This window comes from Malaclemys terrapin, chromosome 23, assembly GCF_027887155.1.
Source record: "Malaclemys terrapin pileata isolate rMalTer1 chromosome 23, rMalTer1.hap1, whole genome shotgun sequence".
Classification (NCBI taxonomy): domain Eukaryota; kingdom Metazoa; phylum Chordata; order Testudines; family Emydidae; genus Malaclemys; species Malaclemys terrapin.
This window is the reverse complement of record NC_071527.1, coordinates 7,631,042-7,656,809: the sequence shown is the minus strand read 5'-3', so window position 1 is coordinate 7,656,809 and position 25,768 is coordinate 7,631,042. Positions and strand designations below refer to the sequence as shown.

Here is a 25,768-nt window from a genome sequence, read left to right as displayed (position 1 = left end):
ATTTTAGTTCAAACGAATTTGTAAAAAAACGAAAACAAGTTCATATGGGGCCGGGGGCGGCAATTATTTCAGGGCCTGGGGCGGCAAAATCATCAATCCGCCACTGCGCACAGCAAACATAAAATAGGGATGCTGTAGGAATGCATGGCCATCAGTCTCGGAGGGAGGCCACGCCCCCTTGCTACAGAGGTATCACCCCCATTTTATTGGCACACAGTCCCGAACGCAGGCAGGAACTGGGGCCTGAGAACTTCACAAACTGTGTCAATAACAAATACAGTGGAGAACCTCAGGATCTGCTGGTGGGCAGTTCTCAAAGGGAGGACCGGGAGGAAAGTTAATCAGATCAAGGGTCTCTTGTGAAAGATCCCCGTGTTCTAGCAATGAAGTTGCCCAGGTGAGGAAACTGCACTGGGAATCATTTCCCACCCTCCACTTTTTTTGGTAGAAAATCTGTTACTCCTCGTTCAGGCCGGATTGGTGAGACATCAGTGGGATTACCCATGTGAGTAAATGCTCTTTGTTAGCAGCAAGGGATTCACAATTTGGCCCTTAGAACGAGGAGCTAGATTCTCCTCTTACTTTACCCTGATTCACATTTACAAGAAGGCCACTTTGCACAACTCTGGACGTGTAAAGGGGCTTTGAAGTGCCCTGAATAACTCTTGTGTAGCTCAAAAGCGGGTCTCTTTCACCAACAGAAATTGGTCCAATAAAAGATGTTACCTCACCCACCTTGTGTCTCTCATACCCTGGGACTGACATGGCTACACCACCCCTGCAAACAACGTTTACACGAGTGTTAGTTACATTTGCTCACTTTAAAACCCCGTTACTCCTGCCAAAATAGTGCAAAGAGGCAAAATGAGAATGAAGCCCAGGTAACTCCATTGATGTCAACAGTTACTCCTGATTTACATAGGTGTGAGAGCACAATCAGGCCTACTAACTCCAAGTGGAGTCACTCCTGATTTACATCGGTGTAAAAGGGGAATTCGTTCTACCAGCTGCAGTGGAGCTACTGCTGATTTACCCAGGTGCAAGTGAGATCCAAGTCAGTGCTACTGACTCCAGTGGTGTTACTTTTGATTTACACTGGTGTGAATTATATAGGAATTAGCCCCACTGACGGCAATGGAGCTGATCCTGATTTATGCTGGGGTGAAATCAGAAGCAGCTGCACAGACACCACTTGGATTACTCCTGGTTTACACTGGGAAATTATTCCAGATTTACTCCAGAATCAGGCCCACTGTTTATAGTCTAGTTACTCCTGATTTACTCCAGGGCAAATGAAGTGAGAATGTTGTCCACATTTTTCAACAGCCCTAAGAGTGTAAAATTTCCCAACCAAATTTTGGCAAGGCATTTATTTATCCCTCTCTATATTTTTATGTTTCTGTTAATTAGATAATTAATCTTTATGGGTTCCTTTTATTTTTTTATTGCTTGCCTCCCACCCCATCTCAGATTCACGCCTATCCCCCTCTCTGCGCCTGCATCCCAGCTGCTAAGCAATATTTTTCTAATAGAGTGTTTAAAAAGGCAATGTAGCTATGCAAAAAAAGAGATCTCTTTGGAAAATAATTTCACTTCTGTTACCAGCTAAAATAAAGCTGGAGCTGGATTATAATAAAAAAAGGAACTAGCACAATACAAGAGACAATAAAAATGTCATCTTTTACAATAAAAAACATCTCTTCCCCCCCACCCCATCCCCTAGCTACCTAGTTTACATGAGATGTTCCCATTCCCTGATCTTGGCATGGAGAGAAAGAAAGAAAGAAAGAAAGAAAGATCCTTTAAAGGAAAAAGCCTCTTGCTTTTTAGCACAGGATGAAGTCATTATGATTCCCCATAGCCCTAGCTGTTCCTCATTAGTAACCCCTGTTTATAATGTGGTATTGAGGAAGTGCATTTGAATACATTAGAGATATTTGTGTGGTTAATCCCAGGCGTGACTCAATGCTGTTTACCCTCCAGTGGAGGGATTAGAAACCTGTTTGAATTGGAAAGGCAGGGAGCTGTTGGCTGCACCTGCCTTCCCTGGGCCTGGCAGAGAATGGAAGGAGTGCTGAGCCAGCAATACAGAGTGATAGAAATGTGTCTCCAATCTGTCTCTCTCTATTGATCTCCTCCTCACAATCCGCTGAAGCAAGGACCTTTCACTATCCCCACCCGCCCCCACTGACACACTTAGACAAAATGAGAACGCAAGCCAACTTGCTTGGGGTCTCTCCCGCGGAGAGGGCACTTCGGGCCTGATTCTCATCTCCCTTGTGTTGGTGTAAAACACGAGTCGTTTCGCAGAAGCTGGTGGAGATCAGACGTCTAGGAGCAGTAAGGCTGGTGGCTAGGGCACTGGCATGAGGGGATCTCGGCTCGGTTCCTGGCTCAGCTGCAGAGGTCGTGCGTGACCTCGGGCCAGACGTGAAAGTCAGAGGCTACAGTGATGAACACAGTATAAGAATCTGTGCAGAATAGAATAGCTGAGCCAGGCATGAGATCCAAGCGCTCATTCAGCATTACGTGGGAGGGTAATGTGGTGAGCTCTACATATTGTGGGAATGATGCTCCCATGGTTTGGCCACGGACCAGGAGTTCAGTTTCAACTCCCAGATCAGCTGGGCTCCTTCTGTGACCTTGGACAAGACACCCAGAAGGGTGTTGTGAGGGTAAAATCCATGAATGAGTGTGAGGTGCTCAGATGCTATGGTGATTTGGGCTAAATAAACACCTACATGGCCTCTTCGTGGGAGAGAACTATCTCAGACTCTTCCATGGAGACGGGGATGTGAGCAGATGGAGGGGTAGGGGGCAAAAGGACCCTTCAGCTGGGTAAGGACAGTTGTATTCCAAGGTCAGCAGCAGCAGCAGAGGCTCGGCCCACAAGTTTATAACGAAATGATGCGAGGCCAAAAAAATAAGTGGATCCAGAGGTGAACCTTTGAACGTGCTGGGGGGGTGTTTGACCCCTGCTCTGCCCCAGGCCCCACCCCCATCCCACCCTTTCTCCCAAGACCCCAGCCCTACCCTGCCCCCTCTCCTGAGCATGCCTTGTCCTTGCTCCTGCCCCCTCCCTCCCAGGGCCCCCTGCTGAACACCTGCTCATGAGAGATGCTGATTGGGGGCTGCTAGGAGCTGCCCTGGAGCTCCTATAGAGTTGGTGCCCATGAATGGATCCATCCTAGAATCATAGCATATCAGGGTTGGAAGAAACCTCAGAAAGTCATCTAGTCCAACCCCCTGCTTAAATCCCCAGACAGATTTTTGCCCCAGATCCCTAAATGGCCCCCTCAAGGATTGAGCTCACAACCCTGGGTTTAGCAGACCAATGCTCAAACAACTGAGCTATCCCTCCCCCTATCCTAGGCCCAGTCAACATTTAAAACTAGGTTGATGTGAAAAATCGATACCCCTGAGTGGCACAGCTATGGTGAACCAACCCGCTGGTGTAGACAGAGGTAGGTCAATTGAAGAATCCTAAAGCGACAGGGAAACCTCTTCCATCGCTGTAGTCTGCACCTACACGGCAGGGTAACAATGGCAGAGCTACAGGGGCTGTGCCCCTGTTGTGCAGACAAACCCGCAGGTACTTATCCGGCGCCCCATTGCCATGACATCTACAGACCTCACCGTCGTTAGCATATTAATCTTCACACACACACACACACACACACACACATACACACACACACGGTGAGGTTAGGAAATACTATTAGCCCCATTGTACAGAAGCAATTAAATGATTTGCCCAAGGCCAGAGAGGAAGTCTTTGGCAGAGTGGGGGATTGAGCTTGTGTCTCACTTTTACTCCTTAACCACCATGGCGATCCATTCTCTCGATGCAGCAATGCCCTGAGCACCACCAGCCTGAGCTGATCACAGCAAAATTACTTTTAATGCCCACAGCACACTTTGGTAAAATAGGGCTGAATTGTCCCCCTCCTCCTTTTACAGACGGGGAACTGAGGCACGGGGAGATGAAGAGACCTGCCCCAGTCACACAAGGAGTCTGTCTGAGCTAGGAATTGAACCTGGCATTCCAAAATTCCAGTTTAACATCCTACCTACTAAGCCAGCTTTCCCAGAGCCTGTGGGGCTCATAACGTTACGTCTCCTGCCTACCGTTCCATTTAACACTAAGCTACGATGCAGCCCAGTTCTTCCCGCTTTACTCATGCTGAATAGGGCCAATCCCGCAAGTTGTCCCACTGAAATGAATGGGATTTCTCACAGAGTAAACTACTACTCAAAGTGACTAAGAGGGGCAGAAATGGAGCCCTAGGGTTAGGCGACTGAGAAAGCGGGGTGTGGGGGGTCTCATTATAGCAGTGTAAATCCAGAATAATCCCACTGACTTCAGTGGAGTTACCCCAAATTTAGCTGAGAGCAGAATCTGGTTCTTCGTAACACTGAAGTTAATGGAGACTCTGTGCTAGGGGCTCTGATCACAGTGGGGAATTGGAATATGCCATTTATATATTTCTCTCCCTGTTAATAGCAGGCATGAAATAATAGAACTGATCTGAATGGAAACTCAGCTCAGATGTTTTGGTATAAAGCCGAGGTGTAACAAGTTGTTTAGTTTGGAAAAGAGAAGACTGAGAGAGGACATGATAGCAGTTTTCAGGTATTTAAAAGGGTGTCATAAGGAGGAGGGAGAAAACTTGTTCACCTTAGCCTCTAAGGATAGAACAAGAAGCAGTGGGCTTAAACTGCAGCAAGGGAGGTTTAGGTTGGACATTAGGAAAAAGTTCCTAACTGTCAGGGTGGTTAAACACTGGAATAAATTGCCTAGGGAGGTTGTGGAATCTCCATCTCTGGAGATATTTAAGAGTAGGTTAGATAAATGTCTATCAGGGATGGTCTAGACAGTATTTGGTCCTGCCATGAGGGCAGGGGACTGGACTCGATGACCTCTTGAGGTCCCTTCCAGTCCTACAATCTATGAATCTATGAAAGTGTGGAATCAAATTCAACCCTGGTGTAAGTGCATGGAAGTCACTGAGACCTCTGTGGGAAGACACCCACTCAATCACAAGCGCCACTCACATACATCCTCACTCACACCCTCACACGGAGAAAATAAGAGAGAATAGTGTCCTAAATTCCTTCTACTAGTACCTGTCCCTGACACAAAACGTTCAAATTTATTTTACACATGCATGCACTAGAATATGCACACACTAGAATACACCTACACAGAGAGCCTAGAATACACTAACACACACACACAAACACTAGACTAGACTTACAACTGCATAGCCCCCTTTCTTATGTTCAGATTTAGGCCCCAATTCAGCAAAAAAATTAAGCCCATGCCTAACTTTATGCACGTCGATGGGTCTACTCACATATTTCTGATTAGGTATATGCTTAAACCCCCTTGCTGAGTGTCGGGGCCTTATGGACAAATGTGCTTGATAAAAAGAAATAAAAACTCAAGATGAATTTTAGAGGGTATATTTTAATTGTAATAGACAATTGAAACATTTCCAATACAGCTTGGATAACTGAAAGTGGAGGGGTTTTCCCCCAAAATATACAAACTGAAACTTCTAAAATCAACTAAAAAAAATTGATCAATTTCAGGAGAAGAATATTGCTATGCAGTATCTAATAATCACGTAAAAAAAGATGAGAAGGAAAAGTTATTTAATTATCCTGAGATCACCAGAGAAGTTTCCTTTCTTCTAAGTATTCTCTTTCAGTAATCTATCTATCTATCTATCTATCTATCTATCTATCTATCTATCTATCTATCTATCTATCTATCCCCATACACACCCATCTATCTATCTCTCTATATGTATATAATCCTTCAGACTTCCTTGACTTTCACAGAATTACACCAGAGATAAATTTGAGCTTATATATTTTATAATGATTAGATAGATAGATAGATAGATAGATAGGCTCCTAGGCACTATGGTAATACAAATAATAATAAATAATGGAAATATACATAAGAATTTTTCTTTGGAGTCTATATGAGTATTTATGGTAATAGGCACTGATAATATTTAAATTACTGGCTAATGTGCACATACACACACATTCACACATACACAACCATATAGTCTTACATGGGTATCTATTTAAATTTCTTATTCTGTTTGTTTTGAAAACCGAGGTGTCTGCACCTGTTTTTCTGTTTAAACTAAAAATAATCAGATGCAGGTGTTTACATTTCTGCATAGTGCAGAGGAAAGAAAGTCTGGCTTGATTTATAGGAAGCATCCTCAGTCATAAATCTCGGTGCAGTGTATATTTTTAAATGAGTGCTCGTGTGGTGTTTCATGTTAACTTTGCCTTTTTTCTTTCTTTCTTCCTTCCTTTCTTTTTATTTGAAACAATAAAATGTAATTAGAGGGTGAAATGATCTTGCCGGGGAATTTGGGAGGGGATCGTGTCTGTCAGCACAACTGTCTGAGAAATAAAGGACCTTATTCTTTGCTGGTGCAAATCGATGTCGTTCCATTGACTGCAATGGAGCTACTGCTGATTTCTGCCAGCTGGGAATCTGTCCCCCTTGACTCCAGTGGAGCTACTGCCCATTTACACCAGCTGGGGATCTGTTTCCAATGGAGCTACATTGATTTACACCATCTGGGGACCTGGCCCCATTGACTTCAATCGAGCTATAGCTGTTGAGAATCTGGCCCCAAATTGAGATTTATGATAGAGAAATTTGCACCACTGGAAACCAGTGTCTCTGAGGTCAGGACAAGCCATTTGCCCTAGGGTTAATGGGTAATTTTAGGGCCAGGTGTTTATTTCAAGTCTGGTTTAACGGACTTATTTATTGAAACGGCAGAAGGGAGAGAAATATCAGGCATTTTACAATTCTGCAATCAGCCTTAATTTTTAAAGGCAAACTCTGCTCTGGTTTGTACTGGTGTCAAACTGGAATAACTGCAGTGGAGTCAATGAGGGCTATTGTGTATTTACACCAGTGCACGGGACAATAGAATTGATCCTCACAGAACAGGAAATTGAACCTGGCTTAATCCACACAAGATTTGATCTTTGATTTCTCTTTTTCACTTACATGCTTCTTTCTGTCAGATGCTTTCTTGCTCTTCACTGTCCTCCCCTTCTCTGGGTGAGTGTGTCTTTCGCTCCTGGTTTTAGACCTTCCACAACCCTCTTGAAGTCAGTAGCATCGCAAGGAGCTAGGCCAGAATTGTGGCCTATTGTCTGCACACCATCCTGCCAGAGAGAATAGGCCTGGGACCATACACAAAGCAAAGCAGGAAGCAGACTGGTTCTCCTATGTGGACCCTCTGTCTCCAGCTTGCAGTGTTGTTAAAATTCTAGTTCCCTTTGGAAAATGAACAAAGCCGGAGAAGAGACTTGTTCTGGAGCGTGCAATGGGTGATAATGCTTTATCCCCAGCTCAGTGACCAAGGATTGCATGAACCGTGGAGAAGCTGCAGGATGCCACATCCGTGAACACTGCTGATATCAATTTCAACAGTTCAGCAGCGGCAAAGGCAGCTTGGCTCATACCTTGAGGTATGGATTAGACCCTCTGTGGGCCCTGATCCTGCTGGAAAAAGCTTCTGTTCCCTTCTATGTCAATTCCTCAGCTAGGGCGGTGGATCAGCAAAGCAGCATGCTGGGGAAAAGGAGAAATTTGGTGAGGAGGAGAAGGAGAAAGCTAGAAAAATGGGAGTGTCTGAAGATGGGAGATGGAAAGAAAGAAAGGAGAGGAGAGAAGAGTAGGAGAGAGAATGATGAATAGAAAGAAAGAATTGGACAGATAAAAAGAGAAATAGAGACAAAGAGAAAGTGGAAAAGGACGAATGAGACAAAGAGAAGGCGAGGTATGCAAAGAGAGGATGACAAAGGAAAAGAAAAATTAGATGGAGGGACAAAGAGGGAATGAGTAAAAGAAAGAGACAGACACAGAGGAAAGAAAGAAAGATCTGGGAAGAGAGAGAACAGAATCCTTGCTTCATGACCATTTTCATGTTTTGGGGCAAGGCTTTGTCTTTAACCATCCTGTCGCAAAGAATTCTTTCTTTCTTTCTCTTTTTTTTTAATACCCAAATAATTGAGTCATCTAGATTCCTATGATTTACCATTTCCAATGATAAATAGTCATTACAGGAGTTAGCTAGTTGGCAGATCTTTAGCTTGAAGTTATAATTTGTCAAGCTGCCACTAGATTCATGTTTTATGCTAATGAAGGCAGACTTATTGACTCAGGGTTAGTCAATGACCGGGTCAACTCTGTCCTCAGGCAAGGAAGAGGTCAAAAGGTCAGAGGTGAAAGGAAGAGTAGGCCTGTATGGATTTTCTGTAAGACAGCTGTAATTTTAGAATAAAACCTGTACAACACAGAGAAAATATGAAATGTTCTAACAGGCCCAAATGCAGTAGACACAATCTGGGGTGTACAATGCTGAGACAAAAGAAATTGATTCAGCAAAGGACCTTCTTATTAAGGGATTCCCCAAACGTGCTTGTACCCCATACACAGTGTTGCCAAAATCTGGTGATTTCATCATGAGTTTGGTGTTTTTCTTAAAGCCCCAGCTCCTGGAATCATGGGATTTGTGTGAGACTCTAAGCTATCATTTTTATAAAATAGCAAGTTTCTGGCCTCATGGTTGCAGGAAAAAAGCCTGAAAATGTGACACCGAAAGGCTCAGAAACAAGAAGGGAACTAAAGGGATTCCCCCAAATTTATTATTATTGCTTTAAATCTCCTGATTTTTAAGCCAGTTTTGTGCTGAGGTGGGCAGGCTTGTAATTTTTGAACGCTTGTGGTTGCCAATGCTTCACTGCTTTATGCAGACATGAGCATGAGCCATGGGATACACGTACACTGAAGCTGGATCTGTAACTTCCAGCTCGGGGAGACGTACATGTGCTAGCTTTGATTAAGCCCACACACTAAAAATAGCAGCGTAGCTACGGCAGTGAGGGCTAGCCTCCTGAGGATGGACCTAGGGACTCGGATGGGATTGTACTCTGGTGGCTAGCCTGTGCCAGTGCTCTTGCCATCCCGGGCTACAGTGCTATTTTTAGCATGCTAGCTCAGTTAAAACTAGCGCACCTATGTCTACCCAAGATGGGAATCCCACTTCCAGCTGCAGTGTAGATGTACCCTTAGGAGTTAGAGGTGATGTACACCTAAAGACCTCACCTACAACCATGTGACCGCACATTGTGGACAATCAATTGCAAGCTGTTGGTTCAACTGTACGTTATGGGACCTAGTGAAGGAATCACTCGGTGAAATTCTCTGGCATGTGCTGAGCAGGAAATCAGATGAGATGATCATAATGGTCCCTTCTGGGCTTGGAATCTATGAGTCTAGACCAGGGGTTCCCCAGCTGTAGTACATGTACCACTCATGCTACATAAGCTTGATGTTCCAGCAATTCATGTCACAACAATTTTAAGAAGGTGGTGCATGAACCGATACAAGTTTGGAAGCCACAGTCGGTGCCTCAAGGGTTTTATCCCTACAGTAGGTATGAAATATCTCACACTTGCAACCTATTTACTTACAGCAAAAAGAGGTCAGGGATTTTATTTCAAGCTGATTGGTGTATATATTTTTAATTTTGAAATTTCATCAATTTTTTTATCGAAATGTGAATGATATCTTTGCAGATCCCTACTTGTTTCCCAAAATGCTGTATGAGTTTTGCTTCTTTGGAGCAAATTTGCTCCAGAGAGATCCATTTTCAAAGCAGGGGAGAAAGTTAGATTCACAATGCAATAGTGCAAGGACTTTGGGGCAGGAACTGTCTATTACAATGTGTGTGTAATGCGCCCAGTCACACTGTAACATAGAGATTCCAACTCACTGGAGCCGAGGTGCCATCTTAACATAGATGGTAAATAAAAGAAAGAACAACAATAAGGTAACACAAATAGAATCAAACCAAGACAATTTTTAATGTTATCCTTTCACATGTCTATTTCCCCTTCCCACCACAACACACGTTCCACTTCATATTGAAAGAAAATAAATAAATCAATAAATAAATCCATATCTTCCTTCCGATAGTCCTGAGGGACAAGGTGGGTCAGGGAATATCTTTTACTGGACCAACTTCTGCTGGCGAGAGAGACAAGCTTTCAAGCTATACAGAAGTCCTGAAGAAGAGCTCTGTAGCTCAAAATGTGTCTCTCTCACCAACAGAAGTTGCTCCAAAAAAAGATACGACTTCACCCACCTTGTCTCTCTAATACCCGGGACCAACACTGCTACAACAACACTGCATACGTTCTGATAGTCCCGGCAAATAAGAGGTAGACATTTTGCAATAGCTCCCTTCATTTTCACGTGCCTTTAAATATTCCCCAGTGTCAAAAGAAGTCTCATGTTCCATGAATTTAACTGGATTCACTATACATCTTTGGTTTAAAGGAAGATGTGCCAGTTTTAGATTGCGGTCATAACTAAACCTTGCAATCCCCAAACATTTTAAATTAAACTTTTTCTTTCTTTCCTGTGTTGATTCTAGACATTTTGCGGTTTCACCAAAATGTCTGAATTTACCTTTTCTTTCCAAATGGAGTAATTTAAGATAACAAATTAGGAGAATTTTTAAACAGGCAAGAAGATAAAAATTTAGTTACATAGCAGCGTGAGGAAAAATCATTTAAAACACAGCAGCAACCCTAATTCAACATGAGTACTTTAGTGAACAACTCACAGCTCATTTCCAAAGTGTGATTAGAATTTTGCAACAGGGAAAGACAAAATAATAGCGTTGGTGGCAAATTAGCATATTTGGTTTTCTAGCTATTGTTTCATGTGTGTTTTCTTTTTTTGCCAGCAAAATGGAGTGAACTGCAAATTTAAAGATCAGATTAAAAAGGCAACAGTTTCTGGGGATTGTCCTGCCTGAAATTCCACTGATGAGTGTATTATTAAGAGGTGTTGAAACCCCACCACCACCCCATTAATCCTTTCAGTGATGAGTGGCAAGGAAGACCGAGGGAAAGTTTGGTTAGCAGACCATTTGGTATAAATCCAGTGGCTGTTGAAGAAGAATGCTGTGTATATTTTTTAATCAAATGTACTTTTAAGCCACCTAAGTCCTTTCATTGGGTTAACCTCTTGTAATATATGATCCGAGTGAAAATAAACCAGTATTCTCCATGCACAAAAGGCATTTCTCAAATATGTTTGGATAGTAAAACATCAATAATAATAATACTAATAATAATTAATAAAACACGGTGATTAAAATGAACCAATTATTTCTCCAAAGTGAGGCACTGTGTGCAAACTGTGTCTCAGCATAAGTGGCTGTAACGTTACCTAGGGTTATTATAACACTTATTATTGATTGTTCTTGATAAAATGTTGGCCTCCATTTAATCCTTTATTAAGGTTTTAAAAGGCAACTATTCCCGTCTCTCCATCCCATCACCACTGTCCTGTCAAAGTTCTGTGACAACCCCCCTGATTTTTGCATTTTCTTTGTTGCTTTCACTCAACTACTCCTTGCTATAAATTAAATCCACTTTTAATATGAAGAGTGCGTTTCTTCCCAGCTGTTAGGAGATTTAAATGTTAATGAAGAACCTCGGAAATGTGAAAATAAATAATACACTTCTAAGCTTTTACTGACTGAAGGGGTTATTTATAGCACAATTACCATGTCTCTTGTATTTCTAAGCCTGATTTTGAACTCACATTTCCTCTCCTCTCCATTTGTGCTGAAGGTGCATTTAGCCTAGGAAAGCACATTTAAAAAATGGGGGAAACATCATATTTGCTTTATCAAATATCTGTGTCAGCCCACTGATTATACTGCATATAACTTGTTCCATATGGATTAGATCCAAAGTCCATTAAAGACCACTAGATTCTTTCCATTGACTTCAATGGGCTTGAGACGAGGCTCTTTCTGCCCCTTTTGTATCACATCAGAGGGAGGGTTAACTCACCCACTAGGGTATCGTTTAGATGTGTGGGCACAAGAATAGAGAGATGGCATTCAAGAAAATGTGATAACCATCCTTGGCCAGAATGGCTGTCTGTGGCCAGAATGCTGAGTTCAGGAAAAATGTCCTGGTCTTAAAAATACTTCTGAAGAGCATTATTTTCCCTAGAAATTTCACCAAAATGGTATGTAACTGTATTACATATCTCTAAAATAATTACTCCCAGGAGATAATGGCTCTAGCTCCTTCTAAAACTAGAAAACTAGTGAAATAGGAACATTTGGAATTAGAGCTAAAATATGAAAATGATTCCCCAAATTGTTGTCAGAACTTTTTGTGGAAAACATGTCATTGAATTATTTGGTGGGGAAAAAATGGTGAAACTTTTCGTGAAAAAAATTCATCAAAAACAACTTTGTCAAGAATTTTTGTGGAAAAAAAATTCATCAAAACTTATTGTGAATAAAGCACATGTCAAAACTGTTGGGGGAAAATAATTTGTCAACACTTCTAGCAAAAAAAGTTCATCAAACCCTTCCATGAAAAATGAGCCTTTTTGTGGAAAAAATGAATGTAATCTTTTTAAAAAGAACAGGAGTACTTGTGGCACCTTAGAGACTAACAAATTTAGTAATCTTTTAGTAATCTTTTTGTGACTAAAGATGTTGTAGAAACTTTTTGTGGAAAAACTAGAACTGTACTGTGAATAAAAATGTAATTGAAACTTTTAGTGGAAAAAATGTCACAACTACTCACAAAGAATCAAGAGTGTGTGAAAACTTTTTGTTGGCTGCATTTTTTGTAAAAAGTTCATGTTTTTGGAAAAAAATATTTGACCCTTTCTATTCACCTCTGCTCTACGAATTTTGAGGGGAAAGTGGCTTTTTTTTTAGCACAGCATTTATTAATATACCACCTGCATCTATTGGAAGGACACCGATTTAACAGCACACTGCTGGCACCTGTGCTATTGGTGGTGGTAATGGTGGTGAGTCTGGAAGTCTCTGCACATGTTTTTGGTGTGTGCTTTCATCCCCAAGTCCATTGCAAAGTTTGCCAGGAGCACTGCACCCTTCTCTCTTCCCCAGCAAGATGAATGCAGGGGGCTGAGTGGAACTTTTCTGATGGGAAAGTCTCTCTTCTGTTTCTCTGTCCGAGATCAGAACAGAAGTTCTAACAAAGCAAGAGCCTCGGTCAGATTGGAGGCGTGGTAGCCTCGTTACTTCTGCTAGGAGAGGTAGCTGGGGAGGTGATGTCTGATTTGTCAGAGGAGGACTCCGGTCCATTGCAGCCAGCTGATCCCTCAGGGAAACTCTCCCTCTCCCTCTTCTTCTGCTTCATCCTGCGGTTCTGGAACCAGATCTTCACCTGGGTTTCGTTGAGCTGCAAGGCACAGGCGATCTCAACCCGCCTGGCCCGGGTCAGGTACTTGTTGAAGTGGAATTCTTTCTCCAGTTCGGTCAGCTGCTTGGTGCTGAAGTTTGTCCTGGGGGAGACTGCGTTTGTCTCCCCAGCAAAGCCACAGTCTCCTGATTTCACTGGAGACAAAGGGAAGGGGGGTGGGGAGGAGATGGTTATTAAAACACATGAGGTTAGTAACTAGGAGGCTCCCTTTCCAGCTAACTAACTTTCTTTCTTTCTTTCTTTCTGAACCCCCACAATACAAATACACCTTTTTCGTGAATAATATCCCCCCAAACACCCACACATATACTTTCCATGATCTTTCTTTATTATATGCATAGATCCCTATTGCAAAATATACTCCTATTGCAATAGGTATTTATTCTGCAAAATAATCATATACATGTGCCTCTTTCCCACTATATGTATATATAAAGTGTATTTACCAGTAGGTATATATGTAGATGCCTCTTGCAATGTACATATTGAAAAATAGTGTCATGTATATATATAGGTTTATTTTGCAGCATGAATATGTATTGTAATATGCGTATATTTTGAAATATATATATATTAATTAGGCATATATGTGTATATATGTGTGTTTAGATAGATGTGGGTGTGTGTTATAAAATATGTGCGTGTGTACCTGTGTATTGTATATATTCATTATATAAAACACAAGTAACAGACAGTTTAGACTCTCGTGGGCTTCAGTCCGTTGCGCTCTGTAGTTCATAGAAAGTCACCAGCCGGCCCTGGGGTTTTTGAAGGAGCAGTGAATAAAGAGTCAGAGATGTGCACTTTGCACCCCATGGTGGGGTACCGTACAATGCCCTGCTTTGGGGCTCTGGGGTTTTCTGCCTTAAAAGACACACACAGGCTGACCCAATGTCCTGGCGGCGGAACACCCGCAGGATGCGGGAGCCCAAGGGTTAAGTGGGAAAAGGAAAGGTGGTTATAATGGGAAACCTGCCAGAGATGGGTAGAAAGAGCCCGGGTCTTTCTTTCTTTCTCTCCCCAGAAACATTCAGATTGAGGGAAACACGTGTGTGTGTGTGTGGGGGGGGGGGGAGTGAATAACCCTTAACAGCTCTTTTCACTAATGCCGATCACGAAGGTTTCACAGACAGTCAGGGCAGAGACGGGTGGGGAAGCCGGGGGGACGGGGGGGGAAGTGCAGCAGATTCACTCTCTTGCCTCGGTCCCTACACACCAGAGTCGCCTGCCCTACAAGCCATTAGCTTCTCTGGTGCCATAACTCAGCCCCCAGGTAGTTTCACTTTCAACTCTTCCCTTGGAGTGGCCAACTGCCTTGTTAGAGCCCCAATGGGTCCCCCACTCCCTGAAGGGATAAAGTCTCGTGCTCCAGGCCGCAGCAGAAGTTCGCATCTCCATTTACAGCTTTCTTTCTTTCTTTCTTTCTTTCTTTCTTTCTTTCTTTCTTTCTTTCTTTCATTTCCAAACATTGCTATTAAAGCGATGCACTAAATGAAGGGAGATAATCTGCATCTGTTTTTTTGCAGCGTTGAGTCAGAGATTTAGCAGATAATCTGTTTTTGCAGAGTTGAATCTGACGTCTAAGTTTTTGCGTTTACATATCAGCGTAATCTTAACTTTCGAATCAAAGAACAAATTTCTCTCACTCCATCTCTCTCTGTCTCTAATCTATCTTCTTCCCTTCCTGTGTGTCTCCTTCTGTCTTTCTAATTTTCACCTTCTCTCTCACACACACTTCTTATTAGACTTTAGCATAAAGAATAGCCCCCTGCCTTTGTATCTAGCTGAAAAATGAGCATACATTAAAAAAAAAATCTTTTCAATGTATGTGAAACCCACTGAAAACATCTGAAACCATTTGACTCTTATTTGCTTTTTTCCTTCGTTTTGCAAACGCTTTCAAATTCATCCTTGTTCTTTGATTTATATCTATATGGCCAGTATCAGCAAAATAAAAAGAACTTTCCCCAGCTTGTTATATTTTTGCTCTCGGTGAATGACAGTTAACCGACTCCTCTCCTTCCCTTCTTGAAGGTGAAACAATGAGATAAGGCACGAAACAAAGAGAAAGCTTTTAGCTGTTCTTTAAAAAAAAATATTAACCCCACGCGGCCGCTTTCTTGGTTATTTGAATAACTTTTCCCCTTTGTTCGGGAGAAGACGGGAGCCGTTTGTAGACCCAGATCATCAGAAGAGAAAACTGCACAAACCCTGCCTTCAGCCCACACCAGAAAAGTTACAGGAGAGAAGCAAACATCAATTGGCACACGTAAAATCTGTTCCCCTTCACTCAAACTTCAAGAAACTGGAAAATCACATTCTCTATTGCCGTTAAAAGAACTTTAAACTCAAACGGCGGAGGAAATCCCTTGAAGGCAGTGAACTCGGTTTGAATATTTTTTTAAAAAAGCATTAAAATCTCAGGTTGTTCCTCTGGATCGCCTTTGAAAATATCAATTCCTTTCGAAACCCTAAACGATCTCCTTTTTCAAGGTTAAAACCGGGATGAAATGTGCATTCCCCATCCCTCCCACTTGAGAAAATACATCATTTCACATCCAGTTAGTTAGAGATACTGTGTAACAACATTTAACTTAAAAAAAAAAATACGTCACCCAGACATTTGCAAAAGCTTGGAATAAACTTTCCAGGAAAACGGTTGAAGCAAATGCGAATCTGTTTGCATAGATGGTTCTACTATGGTAATTTTAAAGAAAGTTGTGATTTTTTTTAAAAAGACCCCTCAAGTTATACAATATTTAGCAAAATCTCAGAGATAAATCTCTTGGAAGATATTTATGATGAAAGGAGCCAGATATAGTTGGACGTAAACAAACTTTTAATTATCTATTAAGACACCGATTTTATCGATGAGTTCAGAAAATGGTTTCATTACAAGGCTTACTATTTGGAGAAAGTTTTTCCGCCTCTCAGTTTGAAAAAGGTAATACATGTACTTTCCTCTGGGGAGTAATCTAAACGAATATAACTGCTACCCTTTGAATTTTGCAATGCACTGAGCATTGTCAAGATCAGATTTTTTTGTAGAATAATTCTGAAGCTAAATTCCAAGCGCACAGAACTAAAAATCAGACTTGCTAATTACCAACCTGCTAAAATTATACAAAAGTAGGACGCTGTTTCATCTCTTTTATTTTGCGCTAAATTACTTTTACAGGTGGTGTTGTCGCGCCTAAATTAAAACGAGACAAAAGTCAGATTCCTGTAAAATGCATTTTAAAATATTGAAAAACGGTTCATTTTTCAAGGAAACAATAACCCAATTCAAAAACACACATTCCCAATCCCCATGTTCAAAATTTATTTCAAACTATATATGTATACGTATATATATTACAGATCAAATAAATATTTGATATATGTTTAAGATTATAGCTATCCATCTATGAGATCAAACAATTATTTTGGGACCATTCTGGCCAATTGTAGACAAACTTGTCAGTTTCCTCTTAACTCGTGTTTTCTAAAAAATAAAAGTTTGTTTCCCCTCGAATTTTTTTTTTTAAAAAGAAAGCAATAATCTTAGACACAAGACGATTTTAATTGGAAAAAAAAGTTCTGAAAGTCACAATCAGATCGGGAGAACGAATGTAGTTTGGAGGTAATCATAACAAACATCATGACAGAGAGAAAATTTAAGGCAAATAGACCTGCTTAGAGACAGGCATGCGCCTATGGGGGGGGGGGAGAGGCACCTGAATATCTTGCACTTTTATTACCTAGTGACGTTACTTGGTCTCTCCAAGTGATCTGCCACCCACAGTTAAATACATTGGCCTCTATCTCAGACTCACCTGTTCTGGGAAGGTTCCTTTTGACTCTCAACCACTCAAAAGTTTTCGTGTCACCGTAAACATCCTGAGAGAGGTCCCCTCTATCTTCTGGCAGCACCAGAGAGTTACAGCTGGGGGGGTCCTGGCTACAGGCGTGGTACCGATCCACTCCCCGACCCCCGGAGCGGGGTCCAATAAGGCAAGCTGGGTAGGCGGAGGAGGAGAGAGGCAGGCCCCCCCCAGGAAAGTCGGGGTCAGGAGAGCTGGGTGGGTAGGGACTGCAGCAGGATGAGTTATAACCTGGGGAGAAAGCGGCGCTGGGAGGTTGGCTGGGGGTGTAAAGGGGCCTGGGCCCAGGCGCGGGATAACGAGAGGGAGCGGGGAAAGGATGGGGCTGGCCGGGCGGGGAGGGGATATGCGGCGGGTGGGGCCCTGCAATTGGGAGCTCCCTTCCCGGCACGCAGCGATCTTCCCCAGCACAGCGGATGTTGCGCGGCCTCTGCTGCAAATGCCGGAGTCTCTGCTCCCCAAGGCAGATCCCTGCATAGCCAGCCCTGCTCTCTCCCCCCCAGCCCAGCTCTGGCTGAGGGTTCATCCTCCTCTCATGGTCCTGGCCCCCACCCGCGCTAGCCCCCTTGTCCCGCGCCCCGGGCCGCCTTGCACCATGTCAAATGGGGCACTTCCCCGTCCAGGAGCCCGAGGAAAAGCCAGCTGAAATTCGATACATTGGCAGGAGGGATCACGTGGCCGGCTCTTGGCCAATGGCCAAGGTTCACCGGGAGAGGGACTGTTTGATGAGTTAATGGCAGCAATTTGTAACTTTCAGTCTCTCTCTGGGCAAACACACAAGAGGGATGATAGGAAACAGTTTCTACAGCAGATCTCTCTCTGGGCTGCGAGAAATGGACATGACTTCATCCCTCCCCCCAACCCAGCCCACCCCACCAGACCCTCCTGGAATATCTGCTGGGCTGCTCAAGGTAAGTCCCTTTTTATTCTCACACTCCCAAGTTCGCTTGCATGCATCTTCTTGCTGTGGGTGTTTTTTTTTTAATGGAGCATCCCTCCCTCCCCTTCTTTCCCCCTCCCCTTCTCCTGTATCCAACCATAATACACCGTTTTATCTTCATTTAGCCGATGAAGTTTGAAATTACTTTTGCAATGAAAATGGATGAACATTCTTGTTTGTGTGTGTGTGAGAGAGAGTTTAGTAATGAAACGCAACAAACTTTCTGTATAGATCAGGTGGACGCTAGTTAATAGAAATCCCAAAGTGGCTTTACTGATACCTATAAGGCAACTTTTCAATCTAAAATGTCTTTTCTTTCTTTCTCTTAAAGCCATGGTCAACTGCCTTGGTTAATTTCGCCCCCCCCCCCCCCTTCACCTTCTCCAGCAATAACATTTAATTTCAGATGTCTGGGTTTTCTTTCTTCTCTCCCAAATTAAGTCTCATTTGGAAGAATCAGTGGGTAAGAAAATTTATGATTAATTATACTCTAGTTTCATCAGCCAGACCTTATAGGAAGGTGGATCCTGTAGAATAGTTTTAATTTAATTGTATTTTGATCTATTGGCCTATTTTAATTGAAATAAGAAGGTACTAGGAATGTAGAGAATATGTTACACTTCTTGATTGTTAGCATTCTTCTAAAGGTGGTTATCTATCTATATATCAATATAATGACCCTGAAACTGGAGGCTTTGGAGAAATCATGAAATCTAATTTTTATGGGATAGTTTTTAAGCCTCTTTAATATAATCCTCTTGTCTTTTTAAACTAGCAACCTTTAGAGACAGTCACCCATTAAAAAGATGTACTTTTTGAATTTTGACTGAAAAAACAAGGGCTCAGATGAAGAAGGGGAAAAAAAGAAAGAGCTCAACTCCTCATGACTCAAAGTGATGTTTTCTTCTCCAGTTGATATTCCGAGCACGTAACACTGAGCCCAATGTTCCTGCTTCCAAGAAATATTAATCTAAATTACTATTAATAAGGGACAGCTACAAGTTAATTGGCATTAAAATAATTCATTTCAATTTGTTAATATTAAATTAACAGATAAGACTTTTGCTTAAAATGTACTCATGTTCTGCCTTTCTTATTAGTTATGGAGAAGAAAATTCTCTGAAGAAACCATTCTCTAAAAAAGGGTTTTGGGTTTTTGTTTTTTTTACCAAAGGCAGGGTGCAAAATGAAATGCACTTTTTCCCCCAATGGAAAAATCTGTGTGTAATGATTTATTACAAAACCATCTATTGGAAAGAACCACACAAGACATCAGTGAATTAGTGAAACACCTGAATGACTAGAAACTTGAGTAGAATTTAAGTGAGCCAATTTATTTCCAACTGTTAATTATGGAATGCAATCCTTCCATTCATTCTTCTTTCCCAATCTCCAAGGGCCCTTGTCCCATCTTGAAAGCCACCCCCTTTCATTATACGAGATCTGGGACATTTGCACAAAACTAGCAAAGGCTTGGGTGCGTTTATCCCACTTTTAGACATTTCTGACCACTTGAAGGTTTAATAAAATATTTAAACCTCGTATCCAGCCATTGATTTTATGTAAAAATGTTCTGCTGGTGGAATTCATTAGGCGGACGTTATCCCCACTCTTCAGCTGGGTAAAAGGGCCGTCCCATTCCCCATCTGCTTACTTCCTGCAGAGCCAAACAGAGAAAAAAGCATATTGATTAATATTTACAAGGTCCTGTCTCTTTAATTCATTCAGCAGCACTCTCCCCTTGTTTGTCAACTGAAATCTGGATGCAGATGGCACCTAGGAAAGCTTGCACTAGAAAGGGAAGGGGGGAAAAAAGAGGCTTTGTATATGTGAATAAAACAAGAGTCTATATGGGCTTCCGTCTGAAGCACTCCAGGGCTGTATTAATTGAATCAGAGAAGTTACTCAGCCAGGCCTACTCCATGCCAATGCACCTGCTCTATTTCACATGTGGTCTCCATGTTTTTTTGGACACAGCCAATCCAAACAGGTAGCAGCATTCATTTCTTCAAGGAGCAGGCTTTATGTTAGGAGCCAAGCCACATCTGCCATCTCCCTGCACAGTGGCTCATCATGATCAAATTTTAGGGCCACTGTGAGTTTAGCAAGCTCAGTGAAACCTGAATTCCACCCTCCGCTCTTCTTGAATGCAAATAAACAGTGTATGTTCAGAGTGTGTGTGTGTGTGTGTGTAGGAAAAGTGAAATAGCAAGTTTCCAGTGTCCACAATCAACATAAACTCTTAGGAGAATTCCAACTATTTAAATTGCTAATAATCCCAAGAGCAGCCACATTCAAGCTTTGTGTTTGTCTCTAACTAAAGACACGGGATGGCAGGGGATGGGGGATGTATTGTGAAAGAAAGAAAAAAATATCTTTATCAAATATTTTCAGTGGGACCTTCCTTTGCAACCTTAATCCCTGGCCAATCACATATTAAAGATGGCAGATGTTAAGAAACTGGGTGTGTTTGCTATTGTCCTTGGCTTCCAAAGAAACAAGGGCAGTTTTGCAATGAAATATAAACTTGCAGCCAAATTAATAGAAGCTTAAAATCGACATCTCTCCTGAAACTGTAGAGGAATAGAGTCTTTCCCTCATGAACACAGAGCGCATGTAGCAAAGTTTGTATAAGGCCCCACCATAATTTTTAATATTAAGCTCAATATTTTATATGGGGTTGGGTGGTGATTGAGGGGGAAGGGAAGAAACCACAATGGATTAACATAGACAATTGATGTTTTGCAATATAAGATAATATTTATAGGGCAAAACAGTTACTTGTCAAGGCCTTGCAGGGGAGGGTTGGGGGGAGTACCGCCAAGTTAAAGAAGTATGGACTGGATGAATGGACTGTAAGGTGGATAGAAAGCTGGCTAGATCGTCGGGCTCAACGGGTAGTGATCAATGGCTCCATGTCTAGTTGGCAGCCGGTTTCAAGCGGAGTGCCCCAAGGGTCAGTCCTGGGGCCAGTTTTGTTTAATATCTTTATTAATGATCTGGAAGATGGTGTGGACTGCACTCTCAGCAAGTTTGCAGATGACACTAAACGGGGAGGCATGGTAGATACACTGGAGGGTAGGGATCAGATACAGAGGGACCTAGACAAATTAGAGGATTGGGCCAAAAAAAACCTGATGAGGTTCAACAAGGACAAGTGCAGAGTCCTGCACTTAGGACGGAAGAATCCTATGCACTGCTACAGACTAGGGACCGAATGGCTAGGTAGCAGTTCTGCAGAAAAGGACCTGGGGTCACAGTGGACGAGAAGCTGGATATGAGTCAACAGTGTGCTCTTGTTGCCAGGAAGGCTAACGGCATTTTGGGCTGTACAAGTAGGGGCATTGCCAGCAGATCGAGGAACGTGATTGTTCCCCTTTATTCAACATTGGTGAGGCCTCCTCTGGAGTACTGTGTCCAGTTTTGGGCCCCACACTACAAGAAGGATGTGGAAATATTGGAAAGAGTCCAGCAGAGGGTAACAAAAATGATTAGGGATCTGGAGCACATGACTTGTGAGGAGAGGCTGAGGGAACTGGGATTGTTTAGTCTCCAGAAGAGAAGAATGAGGGGGGATTTGATAGCTGCTTTCAACTACCTGAAGGGGGGTTCCAAAGAGGATGGAGCTCGGCTGTTCTTAGTGGTGGCAGATGACAGAACAAGAAGCAATGGTCTCAAGTTGCAGTGGGGGAGGTCTAGGTTGGCTATTAAGAAACACTATTTCACTAGGAGGGTGGTGAAGCACTGGAATGCGTTACCTAGGGAGGTGGTGGAATCTCCTTCCTTGGAGGTTTTTAAGGCCCGGCTTGACAAAGCCCTGGCTGGGATGATTTAGTTGGGAATTGGTCCTGCTTTGAGCAGGGGGTTGGACTAGATGACATCCTGAGGTCCCTTCCAACCCTGATATTCTATGATTCTATGAGTGCATGATGTGTGAAATGTAGGCTTATGCTTTGTTTTTAAAGTAAAAATGTGTGGTGGGTGTTTTTCCCTCCATTCCTGATTCTAATGATCTTTCCTGTTTTCATTAATAAGTCATTTTAAAAATCAGGACCCCATTGTGCTAGGTGCTGTACAAACAGTTGACAAAAAAGATGGCTCCTCCCCCAAATTTTGCAATCTAAAATCCCAAAGCTACAAATGTGCTTAATTTTACTACTGTGGCTGGTTCTTTCAATGGGGACTACCTATTGCAGTGAAGTTAAGCATGAGGGTAAGGCTATCTACACTACAGAGCTTATGTCGGCGTAGCCCTCCATGTACACAAACAGAAAAAGGGTTTTCTTCCCACACTGCCGCCCTGAATGACATTAGCTACATCAACAGAAGCCCTATACTGATGGTTTGTTGGCATATCTATGTCACCAGGGGTCTGTTTTTTTCACACCTCTGACCAATACTCCAGTATAAGTTTGAAGTGTAGACCAAGCTGTGGTCAACACTTAAAATTTAGATTGTCCTAGCTACGTCGCTCAGGGGTGTAAAAAACATTCGCGCCCCTGAGCGCTGTTGGTAAACTGACCTAACCCCTGACATAAGTGCTGCTAGGTTGGGGAGGTGGATTCCCGGCATTGATGGAAAAACCTATTCCGTCACAGTAGGAAGCATCTACGCTATGACACTACTGCGCCACAATTACAGCAGCACTCGTAGTGTAGACGTAACCCAAGCCTAAGTATTTGCAGATATAAGGTAAAAGTTTGGCTGCTTGTAGAGTTAAAGAGACCACGTCCCCTCCTAATGTGGACAGAATAAGCTATATTCTGTTTTGGGAGGCAAAATAAGCTACCATGGTATAAGGCATCTTTATACTGAGATAAATGGGTTACCTAGGGAGGTGGTGGAATCTCCATCCTTAGAGGTTTTTAAGGTCTGGCTTGACAAAGCCCTGGCTGGGATGATTTAGTGGGTGTTGGTCCTGCTTTGAGCAGGGGGTTGGACTAGATGACCTCCTGAGGTCTCTTCCAACCCTAATCTTCTATGATTCTAACTGCATCTGCACAAGGGCTTATATCTGTATAACTATACCCATAAAAAATCACACCCCTCTCCTATGCTGTTATACTGGTACAACTTCTGTAGCATAGACCAGGCCTTTCACAAGTATTTAACTTACTACCATGAGTACTGTAGCTTTAATGGGGTTACTCATGGCCAGATCTACACTACAGACTTCTGCTGACATAGCTGTCAGTCAGGGGCATGAAGAGGAGTGACCCCAGAGCGGTAGCGGTGCCAACAGAACCCCCTAATGAAGCTGTGCCTTTTCTGGTATAACTTGTTACACTCGTGGCGGGTGGTTTTACTATAGTGTACAAAACACAGCCTTGTTGGTTATAGCTGCGTCCTGACTAGGAGCACTTTGCTTGTATAATATGCTGGTATTCCTATCCTAGTAAAGGGCTCCTGATGTAGACATGGTAGAAGTGTTTGCAGGATTGGGGCCTAGCAGCTTGGGGAAATTGACCGGAATAGGATACCATGGAATAATCTATTCCAGAATACCTCTCCCAGTGGACTCTCTATTTCAGAATAAAAGTCACTTGTATTCGGGAATAAAATTTCTTTTATTCCAGAAGAGAGGGTCCACATGGGCAGCTATTCCAGAACAACCATTTTGGGCAGTTTCACCTTTGTAGACAAGCCCAGGGTAAGATGGGGAATAACATGTGGATACATCAGACTGAGGGGGATCCCAAGGTATTAATGAGATGCTATGGTCAGCACAGTAGATAGTGGTTGCAGCACACCAACTGCCTACTCCTATTGTGAGGTTTTTATATGCATCACTGCAGAGGTGAGTTTTATAGAGGGACTTGAAGGAGGATCATGTGATGGTGTTGCCGATTTTTACAGGAGCATAGGTGAGGCATGAGAGAAAGAGTGACTGTGCATGGAATAGTAGAAGGGGCTGTTGAGTCTCACACTAAAAACTTTAAAAGCCACAGTCCAAAAGTTTAAAGAGAGCAGTGCATGGTGTAATTCATAACGCTACACATACACATGCGCACACACATACATATTTTGTGCCTCAACTATCATTTTTTATGTCATCTTCAATTTTCATTAAGGTGCCTCCACAACTCCAAGTATATAGCACAATCCGATTTGAGATCTGCCGGAAAGAAGAATGAGGAACATGAAGAAGTCTTCAGTCCCCCAGTGGATTGGAAGAAGGAAGATGTGCAATGTCCAACATGATGTTCTGATTGTCTAGTGGGTGCATGGAGGTGTCAGAAGAGGCTGGTGAAAATGCAATGAGGAACTGACAAGGTTCTCTTCATTTTTTTCCCTTCACTGGGTAAATGAGTCTGCACTGAAAAAAAATTGGTCTTTCTGGAGACTTTTAGTATCACTCAGGATTTCTGTCATTTCCTCTAAATGCAATTTTTGCTGTAAATTGAGCTTCCCACTTCAATATAAGAAGTAGCATAGATTGGGAAGGATAGACATGGCTTATAGTTAGCACAGGGAGACAAAAATTGTGGGAGTCTCTCTCTTTGTGTAAACACACAAAATATAGGTTATTTATAGCCTTCCCTGTTATATATATCACACATGTGAGATAGAGACATGAGTAGGGGGCTGAATGGATGGATAAAGATTCTCAGATGCAACAGCAATGGATGCCAATCTGAGAACCTGGGTGGATAGAGGGATAGGCCCTGATCTGACATTGCCCTGCACCATGTCTCACCATTTACACGAGTGCACAGTGTTTGTAAAACTGACTTCCATTTACACTAAGGTCATGCGGTGCTCAGACACTGTGGTAGGGTGACCAGATGTCCCGATTTTATAGGGACAGTCCCGATTTTGGGGACTTTTTCTTATATAGGTACCTATTTCCCTCTACCCCTGTTCCGATTTTTCACACTTGCTGTCTGGTCATCCTACACTGTGGTGATGAGCATGGTATGATCAGTCATAAATTCATAGATTCCAAGGCCAGAAGGGACCATTGTGATCACCTAGTTTGATTTCCTGTATGGCACAGGCCATAGAGTTTCCCCAAAACACTTTCTAGAGCAGATCTTTCAGAAAAACATCCAGTCTTGATTTTGTTCCAATGCTTAATTACTCTCACCGTTTAAACTTTATGCCTTATTTCTGGTTGGAATTTGTCTAGCTTCAACTTTCAGCCACTGGATGGTGTTATACCTTCCTCTGCTAGATTGATGAGCCCATTAATAAATATTTGTTCCTCACGTAGCTACTTATGGACTGTAATCAAGTCACATCTTAACCTTCTCTTTGTTAAGCTAAATAGATTGAGCTCCTTGAGTCTCTCCTGAGAGGCATGTTGTCTAATCCTTTAATCATTCTCGTGGCTCTTCTCTGAACTATCTCCAATTTATCAACATCTTGAATTGCGTACATCAGAACTGGACACAGGATTACAGTAACGGTCGTACCAGTCCCAAATATAGAGGTAAAATAACCTTCCTGCTCCTATTTGATTTCCCCATTTACACACCACAGATTGCATTAGCACTTTTGGCCACAGCATCACACTAGGAGCTCATGTTCAGCTGATTATCTGCCACGGCCCTCAAATCTTTTTCAGAGCCATTGCTTCCCAGAATAGAGTCCCCCAGCATATGACTGTGACTTCCATTCTTTGTTCCCAGGTGTA

The 25,768-nt window shown here is 42.5% G+C and overlaps 1 protein-coding gene and 1 long non-coding RNA gene across 2 annotated transcripts; one reads left to right on the top strand and one right to left on the bottom strand.

Moving 5' to 3' along the window:
• Window positions 1–9,913: 9,913 nt before the first annotated feature.
• On the bottom strand, window positions 9,914–17,772 carry LOC128827967 (homeobox protein Hox-A1-like). The gene is made up of 2 exons (XM_054012211.1): window positions 17,145–17,772; window positions 9,914–13,463 (listed from the first exon to the last, which is right to left on the bottom strand). The coding sequence occupies exons 1-2, from the start codon at window positions 17,716–17,718 to the stop codon at window positions 13,120–13,122; spliced, it is 918 nt and encodes a 305-aa protein (XP_053868186.1). The 5' UTR covers window positions 17,719–17,772; the 3' UTR covers window positions 9,914–13,119.
• A 3-nt stretch (window positions 17,773–17,775) lies between these two features.
• On the top strand, window positions 17,776–25,433 carry LOC128827973 (uncharacterized). The gene is made up of 2 exons (XR_008443144.1): window positions 17,776–18,103; window positions 24,204–25,433. It is a non-coding gene; the product is annotated as an uncharacterized LOC128827973 (long non-coding RNA).
• The last annotated feature ends 335 nt before the right edge of the window (window positions 25,434–25,768 follow it).